The 22,692-nt window shown below is 37.3% G+C and overlaps 2 protein-coding genes across 2 annotated transcripts; one reads left to right on the plus strand and one right to left on the minus strand.

Moving 5' to 3' along the window:
• Nucleotides 1–2,503: 2,503 nt before the first annotated feature.
• Nucleotides 2,504–3,856, plus strand: LOC133815409 (probable aspartic proteinase GIP2). Its single transcript, XM_062248253.1, has one exon. The coding sequence runs from the start codon at nt 2,504–2,506 to the stop codon at nt 3,854–3,856; it is 1,353 nt and encodes a 450-aa protein (XP_062104237.1).
• Nucleotides 3,857–4,968: 1,112 nt separating this feature from the next.
• On the minus strand, nt 4,969–6,902 carry LOC133819262 (probable aspartic proteinase GIP2). Its single transcript, XM_062252459.1, has one exon. The coding sequence runs from the start codon at nt 6,639–6,641 to the stop codon at nt 5,391–5,393; it is 1,251 nt and encodes a 416-aa protein (XP_062108443.1). The 5' UTR covers nt 6,642–6,902; the 3' UTR covers nt 4,969–5,390.
• Between the last annotated feature and the right edge of the window lie 15,790 nt (nt 6,903–22,692).

Here is a 22,692-nt window from a genome sequence, read left to right on the forward strand (position 1 = left end):
ACTGGGATCCATTAGATGAAATGATTGACGACGCACATTATGGATCAGGACGATCGTGTTCAGAATCTGTTCAAATGTTGCAATGACGTAAAATCAAAAGAACAAGTTATGCTTGTCCCTTGGAACCATGGGTAAGTTTAAAAAGTTGTCATTTTTCCGACCCATATCAAAAATTTCTTTGTTTAACATTTGAGCTATAATTTTTTTGGTTTTTCTTATGCAGTGAACATTGGATGTTGCTTATTTTGGCACCATATGCATATCATATTTATTGTTGTGATTCGGTGAATTCAGAGCTAAATAACCGTGAGGAGATTATATCAGTGATCGTCATCACTTTCAATCTTTTTTTCTCTATGAATCTTCATGATGTCGAGATCCCTGATACTCTACGCATTAAGCAACCTCAGGTAAGTAACTTTAGAAGAAATTTTTGAACATTTATAATAATTAAGTAGAATAATATGTATGCATTTTGTAATAAGTTTCAATTTAATAATGAATTACTCATACTTTTAAATAATTAGTGTTCACACCAACCGGACAATGTGGCATGTGGATACTACTTAATGAGGATATTGAAGGATTTGATTGAACATGCGAGTCCCGGACATTACTTGAGAACGGTATTATTAATTAAAATTTACAAATTATTTTTGAAACTATAAATGTAATCAAATAATTAATTAATATATTTTACTTTATATTTCTTGCAGCTAACAAGCACATCATATACAGAGGCACAAATTGATGAGTTGCGACAAGAATGGGCGACATATATGTTGCCGATAATCCAAAGTTACCGACCTCGTTGATAGGTTTTTTTTTTTTTTTTTTTACCTCTTTCTTCATAGACAATGCAATATTTGTTTATTTTGAATATGTTTAACAAATATTGTATTTCTTGTATATGTCTACAAATATTTTTTTTTCTTGTATATGTCTAACAAATATTGTGTACTTTCAATTTAATTGATTATTAAATCAATTTAAATCTAAATTAAATTCATTTCAATTTAAATTAAAATAATTTCAATTTAATTAATTATTAAATCAAATTAAAATAATATTAATTATAAATTTATTTATTTTTAAATATGAGAGACTTTCAATGTCTCCCACTGGGAGACGTGGGAAGTGACTCACCTCTCCCATTGGGAGACATCCAACGTCTCCTAGGGACTTCCCACGTCTCCCATTGGGAGAGGTTGAAAGTCAACATTTGACTTTCAACCTCTCCCAATGAGAGACGTGGGAAGTGACTCACCTCTCCCAATAGGAGACGTGAGATATACACCTACAATGACCCTAGCAACAACGTCTTCCCAATTGGGAGGCATTGTAGACTTTCAATGTCTCCCAAATAAAGTCATAAAACTCTTATTTTCTTGTAGTGAATATACACGACCATAAACAAAATTACACCGAAAACTATTCACGGGTCGGAAAACACTGAGACCCCCACCGATATGACTTAAAATGAATGACCTATACGAGAATACCTCTATATATATAGGGGAATTCTCCTATAGGGGCTTCATTTTAAGCCCTACCGATAGGGCTCTTAGTGTTTACAACCCGTGAACAGTTTTCGGCGTGATTTTTTTATAACCATGTATATTGTAGCTATTTAGAGCATTCTGCAAATTTTCAGAAAATTTCGAATAGTTTACAGTACTGAAAACTAGGTTCAAACATGTTGTTGCACGCGTGATTAATTTTTTTTTATGCGCGTGGAAAACAACATGTTCCTAGTTTTCGGTACTGTAAACTATTCGGAATTTTCTGAAAATTTGTAGGATGCTCTAAATAGCTATAATATACACGATCATAAAAAAAATTTGCGCCAAAAACTGTTCACGAGTTGAGAACACTGAGAGCCTTACTGGTAGGACATAAAATTAAGCCTATAGGAGAATTTTGTGGTATATATATGGTATAAAATCAGGAATTTATATTTTAATATTTAGCACGTTGTTTATTGACAGCCATGGACGATGCTTTTTTTCTTTGTTCCATACAATATATATTTATATATTTTAGTTTGACTAAATTGAATTGACCGAGAAACTAGCACCATCATAATATTAAGTTGCAAACAGTATAGAAACTGTAGTATTTTTTATATAAGCTGTGTTAACCTAGCCATAAACTGAGAAACACACTTGTTAAGTATCAAGATCCTAATTAATTATTCTTTCTTAATTTATTTAGAGATTTATCACCTCAATTAATTATTTAAATCAAGGTATTGTTAATTAATTGCGCTATTATTTACATTTGGTCATGCATGTTATTCATTTCCATAGCAAATTCACAACATTAAAAAATTAGATTTTTTAAATTGAGATCAAAGACCATATCATCTGATAGATCCAAAAGATAATATATAAATTAGCTGGCTAAATTAATATTCTTGCTTTTTGTAGCAGCAGCTAATATATAAGCTTTTGGGGCACTAATTAAGACAGTTGTTTTGGTTGATAATATGATCACCATTAAAATGGCTTCTGGTTCTGAATTCTCTTTCCTCCTCTTCTTATCAATCTCTTTCTTCTTCTTCTTCTTAGCATCAACCAATATTAATGTAGAAGCAATAATAATAAACTCAATAAACCCTTCTCTTCCACCCTTCACCTCCTTGTACATGCCCATCCAAAAAGACAATTCTACCCTCCAATATCACACCACAGTTGAGTGGGGTTCCGAGGAAAACTACTTCGACGTCGTCATAGATCTCGGTGGAGAGTTCTTGTCATTACCATGCGACACTAACAACAAGTCAACGACATACAGTTCCATAAAATGTGGCTCCACCAAGTGCACTTCTACTTGCAAGGCAAACGACAGTTGTGTGGTGTCGTTTCTCAACCCTTTCAATGAGACTGTCTTGTCAGGTAGGTTAAGTGAGGATGGTTTCGCTGCAGTGCCATCTGATGGTGATAGAATCTCTCGTGATTCGTATCTACTCACCACTTCTCACCATCATAACTTGATTCCGTTCACGTGCCTTGATTCGAGTAGCTTGAATGGCCTAGCCCAAGGGGACATGGGGAGGGTCTCTGGGATAATTGGATTTGGAGGCACAAAGATGTCGTTTGCCAAAAACCTTGCCTCTTCGTTTCAAGCCCCTCATCGTGACAAGTTTGCTGTTTGCTTACCCTCAACCAATGTTGGTCTAGGAGTGGTTTTTATTGGTGGAGGGCCTTATTGGTTTGATCCTTATTGGGTAAATGGCTCTATGGAGGCATCCAAATGGTTAGACTACACACCATTGAGTATCAACACTTTGGGTGAGTACTTCATTGGTGTGAAATCCATCAAAATAGACAAAAGGGTTGTCCATTTCAACACTTCTTTGTTGTCCCATGAAGGGAAAACCGGGCTTGGTAGGACTAAGATTAGTACTTCAACTCCTTACACCATCTTGCATACTTCTATCTACAATGCTGTGGTTGGTGGTTTTGTCAAGAGCGCGGCGGCTAGGAATATCACCCGAGTGGCGGCCGTGGCAAAGTTTGGGGTGTGTTTCAACACAAAGAATGTCGTTTGGAGCAAGGAGGGACCAAGGGTACCTGTGATAGATTTGGAGCTAGAAGCTGGCAACGGTACAAGGAGGAATGGTGTGACATGGAGGATCATTGGGGCCAATTCAATGGTGGGGGTGAATAAGAACGTGATGTGCTTGGGATTCATAGATGGAGGGTCAAAAGCAACAACTTCAATAGGAGGGCTTCAGTTGGAAGATAATCTTTTGGAGTTTGACCTAAATACCTCAATGTTAGGCTTCACTTCTTCCTTTTTGCCTAGAGAAACAAGATGTACAACCGACAGGCTCTTTCAACCTGATGATTAAAATGCCAACAGAGTACTCTGTTAAATTAGTAGTGTATGCATTATGAGATGTTCTCTGCTCTTGGCCTTTTATTAAAGTAATGTAACCAAATGGCAAATATAATCTAGATAATGTAAGCGACTGTGGACACTAGTACATACAGGGGTAATAACTAAAACCTCTTATCAAGTTTCACTTAAACAATAGGGAACAATTTTGAAGTTTGTTCTTTTGATTTGTCCACCTTGAAGGTTTGGTTTAAGTTTAACCTCTTCACTTAATTCTCGAGGAATGACTTGTGTTCACTATGTTTATAGGCTCTCTTACTACAATTCATATAACCTTAGTGATGTTTGCTTTCACTCTGTTCGCACGATCTTTAATGTGGTTGAAAAAATAACAGGAACCAAAATGAATTTCACAACCAGCCCCGTTTACATTCCTAGCTCTTCCACTTTGTTCAATCTATCAGAGATCGAATGAGGTTGAACAAACAACTAAAGAAGAGATAAGAATGTAAAAGAAACTAAAGAGGTAAAGCTTGAAAAGTAATCCAAAGAGGTTTTAAACTTTATGATGGTCCTTCAATGTGCAGATGCAACCAAAAAAATATATAAACTGAACAATTCGTGTTGGTACTCCTCTCTCTCTCTCTCTCTCTCTCTCTCGTAAGGCTGTTTTGAATATTTAACAAGTATCGCTTAACAAAAACAGGGTAGCTAACCCTCTTACTAAAAGTAATCTGTATCAACTAGTTTACAAACAATATGTTTGATTGATTTCTAACTTCAGAAAATAAGCAAATTATAGCCCAACGCAACTATCGGAAACTGGACCTCCTCAGTAAAATACTCCACGTTCATTGAGCTTTACTAAATAGCAAAACCTCAACTTATACGAGAAACAAACTTAATTTTGTCAACTAGACTCACATTCAGAAACAACACCATTGCCATTTCAACAACAAAATTAAGCATTACTTCCACAAGTCACTCTTTCTTGAAAAGGCTGACTCATAACTAAGACCAACCTGATACAACCCATGTAGAGCAAATTTCATTTAAACAAGAAATCAAAGCTGCTTGTGCTTTAAACACCCATTTCTTTTCCTTTACTTACCATTGAAACATACATCACAGAACTTTCACATGCTTATATTCAAAATATAAGAGTTACAAAGTAGTAATCAGCAAAACATCAAAAGTTCTCTCTCCAGACTTCTATTATCAAAAAGGCTAATTGAGGTCACCATCACACACATGAGAAAACAGGGCAGAGAAAACCCCTCTTAAAGGAAATTACGTCGTAATCAACAGGTGTATATGTATTTACTGCAAGCAGTTAGTAATAGTATTAGCTATGTTACACACAATTCTTATTGCTTGGCCCCATGACTATAGAAATAAGCAAGTAGCACAAAACAACAATTACAAAATTAGACCTCCTCATGAGAAAGCTCCCCCTCTGGATATGGATCTTTTTAACCTCATATTGAAAAACGCCTTGTCGTACAAGTCAACTCAACAGTATGGGATTGGAAAGGCATAAAATTTTGTCACAACGACTGTACTGGTAATGAATCAAACTTCAAAATAGAACAACTTCTTTCCCATTTGAGAAGAGAAGGACTAAATCCCAGCATAGAAGTACCCACATCAAAATGTAAAACCATATCCTCCAACTGATAACCTCCCAAAACAATCGAAACTCCCGAGTTTAAACCCCCATCTACAAATCCTAAACACATTACTTCATCACTCATTTTCACCATCAAATTCCTACCATGAAAATTCCACCTCACCATCTCGCTCTGCAACCCCAATTCAATATCCGGCACCAGTGGACCAAGCTGTGTTTCTTTTATAGATTTTGAGTCAAAACACAACCCAAAAGGTGCCACCGGTTCAACCGTTTTCATATTCATAGAGAAGGCTGCTTTTTCATAAGCTTTGATAAATATAGCATAAATTGAGCTTTCCATTGTGGTAAAAGGAACAATTGTGCTTAGCCTAGTGTGTTTAACATCAAACGACAATCTCTTACCGCCAATTCTTATTGACTTCAAGTTGATGAAGTACTCATGTTGTGAATCACCAGGGCCAGCGAGGAGAGGTGTGTAGATTAGTGACTTTGATATCTCAGAGCCAAAAACAGAGCTGTAGTACCCTTTCTCATACAAAACCACACCATTTGAGGATGAAAGGCACAAAGTGAACTGCCATTCAGAGCTAAAAGCAGCGGAAACTTGTGAAGGAAAGGCAATCCTCGTCCTTCCGAGGCCAACTATTCCATTAGCACCGCCGGCTAAACCATTCAAAAGGGGTTTTGGGGCGCAAGCAAAGAGAAAAGGGTACTCACTCAAGTTAACTTCCTCAGACTGCGACCCTTCAACAACCAAAAGACCGTCTAAGGTATCTGCCACCAAAACTCCTCGACGACCCATTTGGGAGATCTTGTTCTCCGCGAAAAGGGTACAACCATCGTCGTCTCCTCCACGTTTACGGGCCGTAATAGGCTTAGCAGCCAAACATTGAATCGACCCAGATGAAATCCGGCGCGGAGAAGAAGAACCCAGATAAGAATCACAACCCATCCAGATTAACGGGCCACCGAGATCGATAACAAGCTTAGTTGGGAGAAGGGAACTCCCATGGCGAATCTCAGTCAAATACTGGTTAGTCAACGAATCTTTAGTCACCGGAAGAAGAAGAAGAGGAAGAGAATTTCCGAAGTGGGAATCAATCTGGGCGTGAGATAGAGTGAGCAAGTAGAGAAGAAAAGGAACCAATTGTAGAAGAGTAGCCATGGAAGGAAACAAAACCAGATCAAGAAGAAAAAAGGAGAGAGAAAATAGAAAGAAATGGGTTATGCGGAGGGACGCCGCGGATGGGTCTACATAAAATAATGGGAAAATTAAAAAATAAATAAAAATAAATAAAGAGGATAATGCTAAGGAATATTATTTTGATTTTTTTTAAAAGATTATATTTTCATTCGTGTATGTGTTGGTTGTGACTAGACTTGGTGTTGGACTTTTACGGTTTTACGCCGATCTTATCTTCTTGAGCTGGCATGTGATACATATGGTACATTTTAAAACTGTCATTGTCATATTATAATGTATCATTTAATAAGGTTGTTTTGTAGTTATAAATAATATATTTGTCAAAAAAAATAATTAAAAAAATATTTGTGACGTGAAGTAAAACTATGATGATGATAAGGCCACGGTGTTACACGTTAATAAGAGGTGCATCATTGATGATAGAACAAACCCATGGCCTTCTTCTTCTTCTTATCACTTATCGCCCATATTCTTTTTTATTATTATTTTTCTTTTTACAAACTCTTTTTATTATTATTATTATTATTATTATTAATTATTGCAAATAAATAAATAATTAAAACTCCACTAGTTAGTTGGCGCTTGGCGGACAAGATTAGTTATGCTTAAGAGAACAGAAAAAACTTTCCCCTAATAATGGATTAGGTAGTGTGTACATCAACTTTAAAAAAATTTTTTTTTTAGTAGAATAGCAACTCTCAATCAATCATTAAATCGTTCAACAATAGAAATTACTTTTAATTTTAGCTAAATATAATTTGTTGGATGGACGATCCAGGATCAACATCATCCATGTGTTTAAAGCAACCTATCGGTCAAGATAGTTTCAACTATTTGCCTATAAAAAGATGTGTAACCACTTTATTTAATTTCAATTGAAAGCTTGAGATGAAAACACACCCACTACACTCGTTCACTCTAATTCTCCCAACATTTACTTCTTTCAGTGCATTGAGTACACCAAATCATTTGCTTGACCTAGCCATTTGACCGTGTGAAGGGAGAAAACGAAGAACAAGTAAAAGTAAATAAAACCAGTGTTTGTATATTGATTTGTGTGTATCAAAACACAGTTTATAAATCAGCTTATATACAGATATGTATAAAAGGAAGTTTGTTATCGGCTGTAAAAGAATGGATCAATACACATAACCAACTTGATAACAAACTATCAGAATTTGTTGGAACTTATAATATATATGAGTATGAATTATTAAAAAAATAGAAAATGTGCTTTAATGACTCCCTAGAGGAAGAGTCCCACGTTGGTTTAGAATACTCTCTTGTAAGGGTATATAGAGTGTGGACTTCAGTCTTGGGGTTGTGCCCCAAGGGGTACCCACTTTTGTAGGAGAGGGAGGAGTCACACAAAGGCTCACCTGACCACCACACGCGCGCTGCTGCCGTCCGTCCGACCGACCGAGCTGGTTGGTGTGGTGTGCACCTTATTATTTTTTCTAAAAAAATTGTTTATTAAATATTTTTTATTTAATAAAAACGTGATTAATAAGTGGTACACTGAAGACTTAATCTCTTCAGATTTTTCAGGATTCCAACTGCCATGCCTCTCCCACGTTTTAATAAAACGTCTTTATTCCCGTTAATTAAGATCGAATTTTTCTTTAAAAAGAGCGATTACTTTCAGAACAATATATCTCTTTTCAGAAAAAAAAAAAAAAAACTCTCTTCAACATTTTTTACGATTAAAAATCCGAGCAGTAGTATTCATCAGGGTGTGGTATACGACGGTTCTCTATAGTGTAGTGGAGGTCTGATCACATTTTAGACTGGGCTGTTTTATCCTGGGGACGACGAGGCTGATAGTCTGCTTGCACGAATTCTGGGCAGTGCCGCGAACGTCTTAAAGAGAGCGACCTAGTCCGCGACTCAACCCAGATAATCATTCGGTAATTTCGTTCCTTTTTTATTTCTGCAGCAACTTTTTACAACAAATTTAAGACGTTTAGTTTCTGCCATGACTACCGATGATAACTCTGGTGTTGTTGACATAAACAAACCATTTCGTTTTGAGGGTAACCACTTTAAAAGATGGAAACAGAAGATGTTATTTTTCCTCACAATCAAAAAGGTTAACACAGCTCTCACTACTGATAAGCCTAATGTATCTGAAAAGGAAGACAACGATGAAAAAGAGAAACAAACTAAGGCTTTAGATGCTTGGGTCGAAAATGATTTTTTATGCAAAAATTTCATTCTCAATGGTTTATCTGATGACTTGTATGACTATTATAATTCTGACCAAAATGCCAAGGAAATCTGGGACGCACTGCAAAAGAAGTATGACACTGAGGAGGCTGGAACCAAGAAGTACGCTGTCAGTCGCTACCTCAAATTTCAGATGACCGATGACAAGTCAGTGGAAGCCCAATCTCATGAACTTCAGAAAATCGCTCATGAAATCATTTCTGAAGGTATGTCTTTAGATGAAAAATTCAAGTTGCTGTGATTATTGACAAACTGCCCCCTGTGTGGAAATATTTTAAAAATTTTCTCAGGCACAAAACTAAAGAATTTTCACTAGAAAGTCTGATCACTCGCCTTCGTATTGAGGAAGAAGCTCGTAAACAGGACCAGAAAGAAGAAGTGCTTGTTGTATCCAGCAACAACAACACTAACAAAAGGTCCACTGTAGTTCTGAAACCCAATGGGAAAAATTTCAAAAATCAGAATCGAAAGCAGAACTCAAACCACAACAATCAACCACGAAACAATACTCAGAATTGGAACCATCAAAGGAACCAAAACAGACAGCAGCAAAACCCCCCTAATAATAAGAATGAACCTGCTCCATTTCTGTGCTTTGTTTGCAACAGACCAGGTCATATTGCACGCAAGTGCAGGAACAGGCCAAGCTCTGCTCCGCAGGCTAACCTGACAACTGAAGAGCCTTTCACGGCTATGATATCTGAGATCAACCTTGTTGGTGGATCAGAAGGGTGGTGGGTGGACACTGGCGCTTCTCGCCATGTTTGCTATGATCGGAATATGTTTAAGACATATACTGCTGCTACTGAGGATAAGAAAGTGTTGCTGGGAGATTCGCACACTACGATTGTTGCTGGTATTGGAGATGTGGAATTAAAGTTTACCTCTGGAAGAACTGTGATTCTTAAGGAAGTCATGCACACTCCAGAGATGAGAAAGAATCTGGTCTCGGGCTACCTTCTCAACAAGGCGGGGTTTACACAGACTATAGGGGCTGATATGTTTACTTTAACTAAGAATGGGATATTTGTAGGGAAAGGGTATGCAACTGAGGGAATGTTTAAATTGAATGTTGATGTCAATAAAGTGAATGCTTCTGCTTATATGCTGTGTAGTTTTAATACTTGGCATGCTAGACTCTGTCACGTTAACAAGCGCATAATCAAGAATATGAGTAGTTTAGGCTTAATTCCTAAATTATCTTTAAATGATTTTGAAAAATGTGACTATTGTAGCCAAGCTAAGATCACAAAAACACCCCATAAATCTGTGACTAGAGAAACTGAGCCTCTAGATTTAATTCATTCCGATATCTGTGAACTTGATGGGACGTTGACCAGAAATGGAAAACGTTATTTTATTACTTTTATTGATGACTGTTCTGATTTTACATATGTGTACTTGATGAAAAATAAAAGTGATGCTCTTGATATGTTTAAGTCTTTTGTGACTGAAATTGAAAATCAATTTAATAGAAAGATAAAGAGATTTCGTAGTGATAGAGGCACTGAATATGATTCGAGCATGTTTGCTGATTTTTATAACTCACATGGAATTATACATGAAAGAACTGCACCATACTCACCTGAAATGAATGGCAAAGCCGAAAGGAAGAATAGAACATTTACTGAATCAATTGTTGCTATTTTGCTTAATTCTGGTGCTGCATCTTATTGGTGGGGAGAAATATTATTGACTGTTTTCCATGTGCTTAATAGAGTTCCAAAATCAAAAAGCAAAATTTCTCCTTATGAGATCTTGAAAAATAAACAACCAAACATCTCTTATTTTAAAACTTGGGGTTGTTTAGCATATGTTAGAATTCCTGATCCTAAAAGGATAAAATTGGCTAGTAGAGCATATGAATGTGTGTTTATTGGCTATGCTGTTAATAGTAAAGCATATCGATTTTTTTTATTTGAAAGACCATGTTATTTTGGAATCAAATGACGCTGATTTTTATGAACATAGATTTCCATTTAAATTGAGAAATAGTGGGGGTGCATCATCTAGTAACATGCCTATGATTACGGACATTGAGCATCATGAGGGGAATGAAACTGAACCTAGAAGAAGTAAAAGAGCTAGAGTCTCTAAAGACTTTGGTTCTGATTTTTGTGCATATACTTTAGAGGAGGATCCTTCGAACCTCCAAGAAGCTATGACCTCATTAGATGCTGACCTGTGGCAAGAAGCCATTAATGATGAAATGGACTCTCTTGAGTCTAACAAAACCTGGCATTTAGTTGATTTACCTCCAGGATGTAAGACAATAGGTTGCAAATGGATTCTGAAAAAGAAATTGAAACCTGATGGTACTGTTGATAAGTACAAGGCACGTCTTGTTGCCAAAGGTTTTAGACAGAGAGAAAATGTAGATTTCTTTGACACATACTCACCTGTCACAAGGATAACATCTATTCGTGTGCTTATTGCTTTAGCTTCTTTACATGATCTTGTTATGCACCAAATGGATGTTAAAACTGCTTTTTTAAATGGTGAATTAGAAGAAGAGATTTACATGGACCAACCTGAGGGATTTGTGATCCATGGTCAAGAACATAAAGTGTGCAAATTAGATAAATCTTTGTATGGTTTGAAACAGGCACCTAAGCAATGGCATGAAAAGTTTGACAATCTAGTTATCTCACATGGTTTTAAAGTGAATGAAAGTGACAAATGCATTTATTATAAATCTGAGAATGACATTTGCACCATCATATGTTTATATGTAGATGACTTGCTTATTTTTGGTTCGAACTTACATGTCATAAATGATGTAAAATCTGTGCTATGTGAAAACTTTGACATGAAAGATCTAGGAGAAGCGAATGTGATCCTTGGTATAAAGATCACTAGGTCTGAAAAGGGAATTTCTTTGGATCAATCTCATTACATTGAGAAGATTTTAAAGAAATACAATTACTTTAACTGTAAACCTGTGTGTACACCCTATGATCCCAATGTAAAGCTATTTAAGAACACTGGTGATGGTGTAAGACAAACAGAGTATGCGAGCATCATTGGCAGTCTTAGGTATGCCACTGATTGTACTAGACCCGACATTGCCTATGTTGTGGGACTATTGTGCAGGTTTACTAGTAGACCTAGTGTTGAGCATTGGCATGCTATAGAAAGGGTCATGAGGTACCTTAAGAGAACTATAAACCTTGGATTGCATTATCAAAAGTTTCCCGCTGTCCTTGAAGGATATAGCGATGCTGACTGGAACACCTTGTCAGATGACTCCAAGGCAACCAACGGCTATATTTTTAGCATAGATGGTGGAGCTATTTCATGGAAGTCTAAAAAACAGACAATTCTGGCTCAATCTACAATGGATTCAGAAATGATAGCACTAGCTACTGCTAGTGAAGAAGCAGGATGGTTGAGAGGCCTGCTAGCTGGGATCCCTTTATGGGAAAAATCGATACCAACTGTGTTGATCCATTGTGATAGTACCGCGGCTATTACAAAAATTTAGAACCGTTATTACAACGGTAAAAGACGTCAAATACGACGTAAGCACAGTACTATTAGAGAGTTCCTCTCTACTGGAGCTGTGAGAGTGGATCATATACGCACTGATGAAAATTTAGCTGATCCTTTGACGAAAGGATTAGCTAGAGAGAAAGTCCTTAAAACATCAAAAGGAATGGGACTATTGCCCTTAGAATGATGAATCACACATGATGGTAACCCGACCTATAGACTGGAGATCCCAAGAAATAGGTTCAATGGGTAATAACAAGTTATGATGTGATATGAGACACATCATGCTATTGCTTAAAGTTAACTTGAAGCATGAATTCCTGAAGTGACATAAGGATGAGTTAATCGAAACTCTTAATGAGATCTATACTCTATGTGGAGTGGAGTACCGAGCTACAGGAGTACTCTTGATAGACTCACCTACGTGAATGTGGAAGTGGGGCCGCTTCCTATGAAATTTAGGGCAAATTTCTAGAGCGTTCACTATACTGGAATAGACGTGCATGGCCATTAAAGCACGGGCCTTTGGACTACACCATAGAAATATTGTGCGTGATGCAATGTTAGAGATAGAGTTCAAGACTACGTGTCACTCTAGTATATTCTAAATTGCATTCACTATGCAAAGGTTCAAGTCGAAAGATACCTTTGTTTATGTTCAATCTTATTGTTCTTAGGCTACTGCTCGATGAAAAATATTTTTTAAATAATTCAAGTGGGGGATTGTTGGAACTTATAATATATATGAGTATGAATTATTAAAAAAATAGAAAAGGTGCTTTAATGACTCCCTAGAGAAAGAGTCCCACATTGGTTTAGAATACTCTCTTGTAAGGGCTTCAGCCTTGGGGTTGTGCCCCAAGGGGTACCCACTTTTGTGGGAGAGGGAGGAGTCACACAAAGGCTCACCTGACCACCACACACGCGCGCGCGCTGTCGCCGCCGTCCGTCCGACCGAGCCGAGCTGAGCTGGCTGGTTGGTTGGTGTGGTGTGCACCTTATTATTTTTTCTAAAAAAATTGTTTATTAAATATTTTTTATTTAATAAAAACGTGGTTAATAAGTGGTAAACTGAAGACTTAATCTCTTCAGATTTTTCAGGATTCCAACTGCCATGCCTCTCCCACGTTTTAATAAAACGTCTTTATTCCCGTTAATTAAGATCGAATTTTTCTTTAAAAAGAGCGATTACTTTCAGAACGATATATCTCTTTTCAGAAAAAAAAAATAACTCTCTTCAACATTTTTTACGATTAAAAATCTGAGTAGTAGTATTCATCAGGGTGTGGTATACGACGGTTCTCTATAGTGCAGTGGAGGTCCGATCACATTTTAGACTGGGCTGTTTTATCCTGGGGACGACGGGGTTGATAGTCTGCTTGCACGAATTCTGGGCAGTGCCGCGAACGTCTTAAAGAGAGCGACCTAGTCCGCGACTCAACCTAGATAATCATTCGGTAATTTCGTTCCTTTTTTATTTCTGCAGCAACTTTTTACAACAGAATTCCTAACTGAATAACTATTCTCTAACAGCCCCTTCAAACTAAGTGTGGATACAGAAGTCACACTTAGTTTGTCCTGAAGAAAAGGAAATCTAGTACTAGATATAGCTTTAGTTAAACAATCAACAATTTGGTCTAAAGCAGGAACATGTTTAACATAAAGTTGTTTCTAAAGAACTTTGGCACGCACAAAAGTATAGATCAATTTCGATATGCTTGGTTCTTGCATGAAGAACTAGATTGGCAATAAGCATAACGAAACTGAGATTGTCGCACCAAATTGTGGGAACGATGGCTGAGAAAAGATGAAGCTCAGAGAAAAGTGACTGAACCCAAGTGATTTCAGTGACCACACTTGCTAAGCTCCAAAATTCGGCTTCGGTAGAGGACCGTGATATGGTATGTTGTTTCTTAGATTGCCAAGCAACAAGATTACCTCCTAGAAACAAACAATAACCAGTAGTAGATCTTCGATCGTCTAGATCAGATGCCCAATCAGCATCACAAAATGCAACAAGATCAAAAGGAGAAGCCTTATTCAGATGAAGACCATAGTCCAAAGTACCAGCAATATACCTGACAATCCTCTTCACAGCAACTCAATGAGACTCTAAAGGAGTGTGCATGAATTGTGATACCTTGTTAACACTATAAGCCAATTCAGGACGAGCTATGGTGGTATATTGTAGAGCAACAACAACAGATCGATACAAGGTGGGATCTAAAATAGGATCACTGCCATAAGTAGACAACTTTAAACCATTATTCATAGGTGTGTTGATAGACTTAGCTCCTTGCGTTTTAGTTTTGCATAAAAGATCTTGTAAGTATTTAGTTTGAGAAAGATGCATACCATCAGTGGTGTGCGTGATCTGAATGCCCAAAAAGTAATGCAATTCTCCAAGATCTTTAAGAGCAAAATGAGTTGAGTGCAGAAATGAGAATAGAGACTTAAGTATCACAACTAGCCATAACAAGAATATTGTAGTGACCCAAAATCACTAATATGGCTTAAGAGCCCCGATTAGTGTGCCGGGAGGGCATAATTGGTTTATGTGTGAGTTTATTGATTTAATGCATGATTATATGATAAGCATGCTTGTACGATTATATGAATGTAAATGTGGTTAAATGTTATATCTGTGAGAACCACATTATTATGTGGATAGATCTGCAGAGTGCGACTTGAGGCGATCCTAGGGAGCCAGTTAGCAGGAAGTCACAACGGGGCTTAATACTTGACTTGGGGCAAGTCAAGGGGTAATTCGGGTATTAGATGATTATTTGGGTTATCGGGTTATGAAAATAAATATATGGATATATATTTGAGGTTAGGAAGCTTAGGTGGGAATATTGGGGAATTTTACCGTTTTGCCCTCAGGGACGTTTCCGGCACCGCGAGCCTCGGGATTGACTTAATTAACCAAGGGTTAGACTAAACAAAATAGAAATCGTTAGCATAAAACACAAACCGACCTATTCTGCTCTTCTCTTCCTTCTCTTCTCTTTTTCAAGAAAAACACTAGCATTCAAGGGAAATCAGTTGGGAAAATTCTGTGTTTGAGCTGAATTTATGAAGGATTAGCCTAGTTCTGACTAAGGGACACTCAACCATGATCAAAGTAAGAATTGAGTTTTGTTTTTGGGTGTTAGAATTTTGAGTTTTGGCTGAATATTAAGGTGTTTATGGTTTTGATGTTTAAGGGCTGAATTGAAGCTGAGAGCTTGGGTTTTAGCTCAGAAGTTGTTAAGGAAGTGGTCCATCAAATAAGGTAAACTACAATTCGTAAATTAGAGGTTAAAATCTGAGTTTGCATGACTGGTTTTTGGTGTTTTGAGCTGTTGGGTTTCAGAAATCAAAATGGGATTTTAGTTGGCTTTTAAGCTGGATTTCTGTTGGATTATGCTGTTAGAATAATGATAAAAGTTTTGTGATTAATGGGTTTTGAATTAGGATGCTTTGGGGTGGTTTTGAATGAGGTTAGGATGATAGATATGGAGGTTTTTCTGGGCACGAAGGGTTGGGCCGCGGCTCTGTTCTAGAGCGTTGCGGCCCTACGTCAGCAAGTGAGCTAGGGAGGCTCTGCCGAAGGGGAGCGTTGCGGCGCCACACGGCAGGGCCGCGACGCGTGTCTGCCTTCAGAAGGGCTTGGTTTCTGTTCTAGGGGCGGGCCGCGGCTAGGATTCAGGGGCCTCAGCCCTTGGGTGCATTTTTGGTATTTTGGGGATTTTAAGCATGGAAACCTAACCTAGGATGCTCGGGATCGATTTCACCACCATGTTTGGTGGAATTCGATGTCCCGGAAGCTAGCATTGTACCCAGAAACCTTTTTTTTTAAATATTAATTGAATTCATTACCATGGTTGTGACAAGGTGATAAGCTAGGGCTCGGGAAGCGGATCGTGCTCGAGAGTCGTCGCTCGTAGTCAGTGAACATGGAAATTAAAGGTAAGAAAACTGCACCCGGTTGTGTATTTGTAATGGGACTAAGGGCTCCCTAATATGTATGCTTTGAAAGGATGGTATCATGCCATGTAAACAGTAAACCAACGACCTAAGAGTGCTAAGGGTTACACTAGCGCACAGGGCGCGGCTTGGCCACTGGTAGCCAAGGACAGTTTATTATGCACTGAGCTCGGTTTAAGCGGGCCGGAGTCAGTGGAGTAAACAGAGGGTGCGGCCTAAGTTGTCGACCCTGATTATCATGTGACCTGATTGTTAATAGTGATTAGCTGCATCGTTGGTTCTGAATACTTGTTGTGTGGTTAATGTGGAATGTTAAGTGTTTGATCATGCTTAAAGGATTAATTATCTGTTATTGTTGTTTGTGATGCATATTATGTTTTCTTGCTGGGCCTTGGCTCATGGGTGCTACGTAGTGCAGGTAAAGGCAAGGGCAAACTTGATCAGCCCTGACTTGGAGAGCTCTGTGAGCTGAATGTACATGACCAGCTACTCAGCCGCCACGGTTGAGGGGAAGACAGGAACAGGGGAACCGGAAATGTCTGTTTTGCCTTAGAATGGCTGGTGGTTGTCTGTTTCTTTTTTTTTTCTGGAGATTCTGTAAATCGACTTTTAAACACTGTTTCTTTTTGGGATCCCATGTGTAAAACTGTTTATATATATAAGATGTATCTTTTGAAACCAAAACCCTTTTTAACCTTAGCACACTCATGGTTAGTGACATGTTTTTAATTAAATGACTTGATTAGCGAGTCCTGCATCTTTATAAACACACAGTGTAGCGGTCTTGGCTATCCATGGTGTTAACCCAAGATATGTTTCCAAGAGGGGGGGTGAATTGGAAATTTAAACTAATTTCGTAAATTTAAAACTTAATATGCCAAATTATGCAATAAATCAAATTTATCAAGTAAAAGCAAATAATATGGCAAACAAATAGAAGTAGCAAATAATCAAAATTGTAATGTGAAGAGTTGAAGGTTAAGAAATCGCAAACTCTCGAATTTTACAAGGTTCGGTAGAACTAAGCCACCTACGTCCTTGGTCTTCAAAGCTATGGACCTAGCTTTGAGTTCAACTATCGAGCCAAGTTAGCGGGCTTGACTAACCCTTACAACCGGGAATTTTTCACCAAGGTATTTCCAAACCTCTTACAATAGTTTTCCACCACCAAGGACTATCAACCTCTTTTTCGGATTGTTGAAGTGCCAATCTCACTCTAACCGGGTTGTTTACAAAACCGGTGCCAACCTCACCTCAATCTCAATATGGGAATGTGTTTGATATTACAAGCAAAAATCACTCTAGAAGTATGATAATACAATGAGAAACCTAGAGTGATTAGCAAGCACACTTAGAAGAAATAAATACAAATTTTGGCTCAAGTGTGTGAATATATGTTTGGATGAGTTAAACTTTGAAAGCTCTTTGAACTCAATGGATTTGGTTTGATATATGTAATAAATGCTCAGCCAACCACCAACTTTGAGTGAAAAACGAGTTTATATAGAGTTTGGGAAAAAAACTAGCCGTTTATAGCCGTTAGAAGTTAATTTTCGAAGCTGTCTGCTGCGAACCAAAAGTCCGGATGGGGAACCGGAATTCCGGTTTGGAAGCAACCGGAATTCCGGTTGCCCATCCGGAATTCCGGATGGCAAACAGAGAGCAAAATCCGATTTAGGCCTATTTTCCCATTTTTCAATTCTTTATAACTTTTAGCTTGTTTATCCGATTTCAAAAATTCCAATTGCGTTACGACCGTATCGGAATGTATTTTCTTAAAAGTGAATTTAGGATAATTATTTCTCATTTTAAAAAATCACCATTTTTTTTTGGTACGTGAGTGAGCCAAATTTTATACTTATGACTTAAAGTATACTTGCAATCACTTTACAAGACTAAGAAATGAAATTAAACCTTTATCTTGAGTTTCTTGAGTCTTGAAGTCCATTTCGGGTCATTTCCAGAAAATTTGGTAAAATGACCATTTTGCCCTTGGTCATAAGTTTGACTTTGAAGTGCTAATTCACTTTGGTTTTTGCTACAAAATCAACAAATCATTAGTAACAAATAATAATCAAATATTTGTTAATCATCAAAACAAGGAGACTTAAGAGTTTGGGTCAACAATCTCCCCCTTTTTGATGATATCAAATATTTGATTATTTTAAAAGGGAAAGAAGATATTTTTAAATATGAATATTAGATTAGCTCCCCCTTAATGTGTGCAAGGATAAAAGAAATTTACCTTTTAGTTTTACCTTGCATGATTTTGTAAACTCCCCCTCAATATATCACTTAAGTTCAAATAACATTGTTAGTCTTAGATATTGAGGTTTTGCCAAACATTAAAAAATAATCCTATCACTTCTCCCCCTTTTGATTCATCAAAAAAGATGGCAAAGGAATTCACAAAATAAATCATAAACAAACATAGATTAAATAGTTTAAACATTCATACATAAGGCATAAAGCCATGCAAACACATAAGTACATAGAGAAGAAAATAAAACATAAAGGAATGCAAAACTAGAAAACATGCAAATGCCTAAGGTGGTGGCGCCCCAAAATGCCTCATGTAGGCCCTCATCTCCTCCATTTCATTACGAACATTTTGGAAGCCTTGTGCCATGTCACTCCGCAAGGTGGTAAATTGAGTGTTCATGTCGGTGTGAAGATGAGCAAAGGCCTCCTCAAGGTTGAATTGAGATGCTTGAGGCATGGGAAGGCTTGAGGTTTGAGCTTCTTCTTCTTCATTGGCTTGCTCCTCGTCTTCACTTTCGCTTGCGGGTAACCCAAAGCTCTCCTCTTCTTCAATTTCGTCGCCTACTTCAAGGCCCTCTTGCCTTCTTTGGCCTCTTTTGGGAGTGAAGACCCACTTATTATTGATAAGAGCATACCCTAAGCTTGTGAAAGATTTAGGACCTAGCTTATCCCCTTCGGTAGGTTCAACCTTCTTTTCATCCGAGATGGGAACTCCTAAGAGAGGTAGGATGTAGCTAAGGAGAAAGCCAAATGGGAGGGACTTAACCATGTTGGGTTTATACACATCAACAATAAACCGAAGAATAAGATGTCCTAGGTTGATTCTTGCCTTTTTGGTTAGGATAAGGTATAAAATGAGTATGCTATGTTGTTGACCTCATCCTTATGACCACTTCTAGGAGCAAGGTTATTGATGATAAATAGTTGGAGAATTTTGGCTTCCAAAGTAAGATTGTGAAACTTTGGTTTTATGAAAATTGGGCCTTCTCCACAAAGGACTCTAGAACACTCATTCATAGCAAAAAGTTCATCATTCTTAAGAGTGGTTTTTGGTTCTAGCAAAAGTCCCTCATTGGGTGCTCCTAGCAAGTTATTTAGAGATTCTACATCAAGTGCAAAGGGGACATCTCCAATAGTGCCTCTAACTCCTAGGGGTGCATGGCTAGGTTTGATGCAAGCATAGAAGGCTCTAACCAACCTAGGGTACATGGGTGTCTTAATATTGATAAAGGATTTCCACCCTAACATTTCAAAATGATAGCTGAATTTGACACAAGCTATGCTTGGAAGGTCACAAAATTTACCTTTGATAATAGGCCTAGAGGAGAAAGCATCATGGAACCGATTGAAGTCCTCTTGGTTGTAGAAAAGAGTAGGTTCATTTCTGCCTTTAGCCCTTTTCTCCCTGATTTGTTCAGCATTGAGAACCCTCTTGCTCTTCCTTGGGTTGGATGATGAAGCCATTGAAGGGAAAACAAGAAGAGAAGGAGAGTTTTGGAGAAAAATGGATGATGAAGTGAGGGTTTGAGGGAGTGATTTTTGAGAGTGAAGAGAGTGGAGGCTTGTATTTTAGTGTGTAGAGTCAGAATGGGGGAATGAAACTCGTGGGTAGGGTTTTTATGGGGAAAAAATGCATTTAAAAAAAAGCAAAAAAAACTGATGGCTGCTGTCAGGCGCCAACCGGAATTCCGGTTGGTGCACCAGCCTAGCCCCCTTTTCAAAAACGTGCCCAAAATCTTCGTTTTTAACCCAATTGACCCCAAACTTTTTCTAACACCTAAAATATGAGAAAATGAACATGCTCAAACAAGAAAATCTGAAAAATGTTGAAAAATAACGATTTACGGTAAGTTTTAAAGAAAAGTTCAAGAAAGCCAAAAACTTACCAAAAATGAAATATGTTCATCCAAATTGAAAAATTCTTTTTCCAGCAGTTCAAGAATATTAAATATGAGGTGTGTGAAGTGACGGAATCGAAAAATATTAAAAATTGAGAATTTTGGGTAGATTTTTCGAAAAATGCCTTAAAAGGCCTTGAAAAGTAGAAGTCTACCAAAAATGAGTTTTATGCATCCAAAGCGAAAAATTAGTTTTGCAACACCTCAAGAATGTTAAATGTGAGGTGTGGGAAGTTACGGTTTCGAAAAATGATGAAAATTGAGCATTTTGGGCAAAATTCCTCTTTTAGGCTTAAAACTTTTAAAAATGCACATGTAAAATGCATGAAATGCATTCAAACTATTTTTCAACCATTTAGAACCTATAGGCATACTAATTTCACTCATTTAGACATGTTTAAACATATAAATTTATATAATGATCAATAATGCAAAAATTTGTGTGTGTACTAATTCAAAAAGTATGTCTAAAATATGCCTAAAAATCACAAAATGACCTATAATCTGATTTTTCAAGTAGTACAAGGTCATATATCATTTAGTTAATTTATTTATGCATTTGAAACATGTAAATATCATATTGAGAGTACATATGCATAAATTTATAAGTAAAGAGAGATATGATACCAATGATTTAGAGTCGCTAGTGAACCTTATATTTCATTGAGGTTGGTCATTCCTAGCTCTCTTCTAATGAAACTAAATCTCTCATCACTAAGAGGCTTGGTGAATATGTCCGCTAATTGGACTTCGGTGCTTACAAAGTCTAGTACAATTTCACCTCTTTGGATATGGTCTCTAAGGAAATGGTGCCTTATATCAATATGCTTGGCTCTAGAATGCAAGATTGGATTCTTAGAGAGGTTAATGGCACTAGTATTGTCACACTTTATGGGTGTACATTCAAAATCAACATCAAAATCCTTAAGAGTTTGTTTCATCCAAAGTATTTGAGCACAACAACTACCGCTGGCAATGTATTCGGCTTCGGTTGTGGATAGGGCTACCGAGTTTTGTTTCTTGCTAAACCATGACACTAAAGAGTTTCCTAGAAAGTGACATGTTCCACTAGTACTTTTCCTATCCGACTTACAACCGGCAAAGTCCGCATCCGAGTAACTAATGATTTCAAAGTTTGAGTTCTTGGGATACCAAAGTCCTAGATTCATTGTGCCTATCAAGTATCTAAAAATTCTCTTAACGGCACTTAAGGGATTCCTTGGGACATGATTGGTACCTAGCACATAGACCAACACTAAACAAAATATCGGGTCTACTAGCGGTTAAATATAATAATGAACCAATCATACCTCGATACTTGGTGATGTCAACATCCTTACCACTTTCATCCTTGTCCATCTTTATGGAGGTGCTCATAGGGGTTTTCATGGACTTTGCATTGGCCAAGTCAAACTTTTGAAGTAGATCCTTGATGTACTTGGATTGATTTATGAATATTCCATTCTTTTGTTGCTTTATTTGAAGTCCAAGGAAAAAGTTGAGCTCTCCCATCATGCTCATCTCGAATTCACTATGCATACACTTTGAAAATTCTTCACAAAGAGCATCATTAGTAGCACCAAAAATAATATCATCAACATAGATTTGTACTATAATAATGTCTTTTGATTTTCTTTTAATAAAAAGTGTATTATCCGCTTTTCCCATTGAAAAACCATTTGAGATAAGAAAAGTACTTAAGCGATCATACCAAGCTCTAGGAGCTTGATTTAAACCATATAATGCTTTCTTTAATTTATAAACATGGTTAGGGTGTTTGTGATCTTGAAAACCGGGGGGTTGAGAGACATAAACCTCTTCCATAATGTATCCATTTAAGAAAGCGCTTTTAACATCCATTTGATACAAGACAAAATTCTTGTGGCATGCAAAAGCTAATAACATTCTTATGGACTCAAGTCTTGCTACCGGGGCAAAGGTCTCCTCATAATCAATTCCTTCTTCTTGATTGTAACCTTGGGCCACTAATCTAGCCTTGTTACGCACAATGACCCCATGCTCATCTACCTTATTTCTATAGACCCATTTTGTTCCAATCACCGATTGGTGTGATGGTCTTGGAACTAACTCCCAAACATCATTTCTAATAAATTGATTTATTTCTTCTTGCATAGCTAGAAGCCAAGATTCATCGAACTCGGCCT

Source organism: Humulus lupulus, chromosome 2, assembly GCF_963169125.1.
Source record: "Humulus lupulus chromosome 2, drHumLupu1.1, whole genome shotgun sequence".
NCBI classification, from domain to species: Eukaryota; Viridiplantae; Streptophyta; class Magnoliopsida; order Rosales; family Cannabaceae; genus Humulus; species Humulus lupulus.

Excerpts from the sequence above, each read along its gene's own strand:
- LOC133819262 (XM_062252459.1), bottom strand. The coding sequence starts at position 6,641 with ATGGCTACTCTTCTACAATTGGTTCCTTTTCTTCTCTACTTGCTCACT.
- LOC133815409 (XM_062248253.1), top strand. The coding sequence starts at position 2,504 with ATGGCTTCTGGTTCTGAATTCTCTTTCCTCCTCTTCTTATCAATCTCT.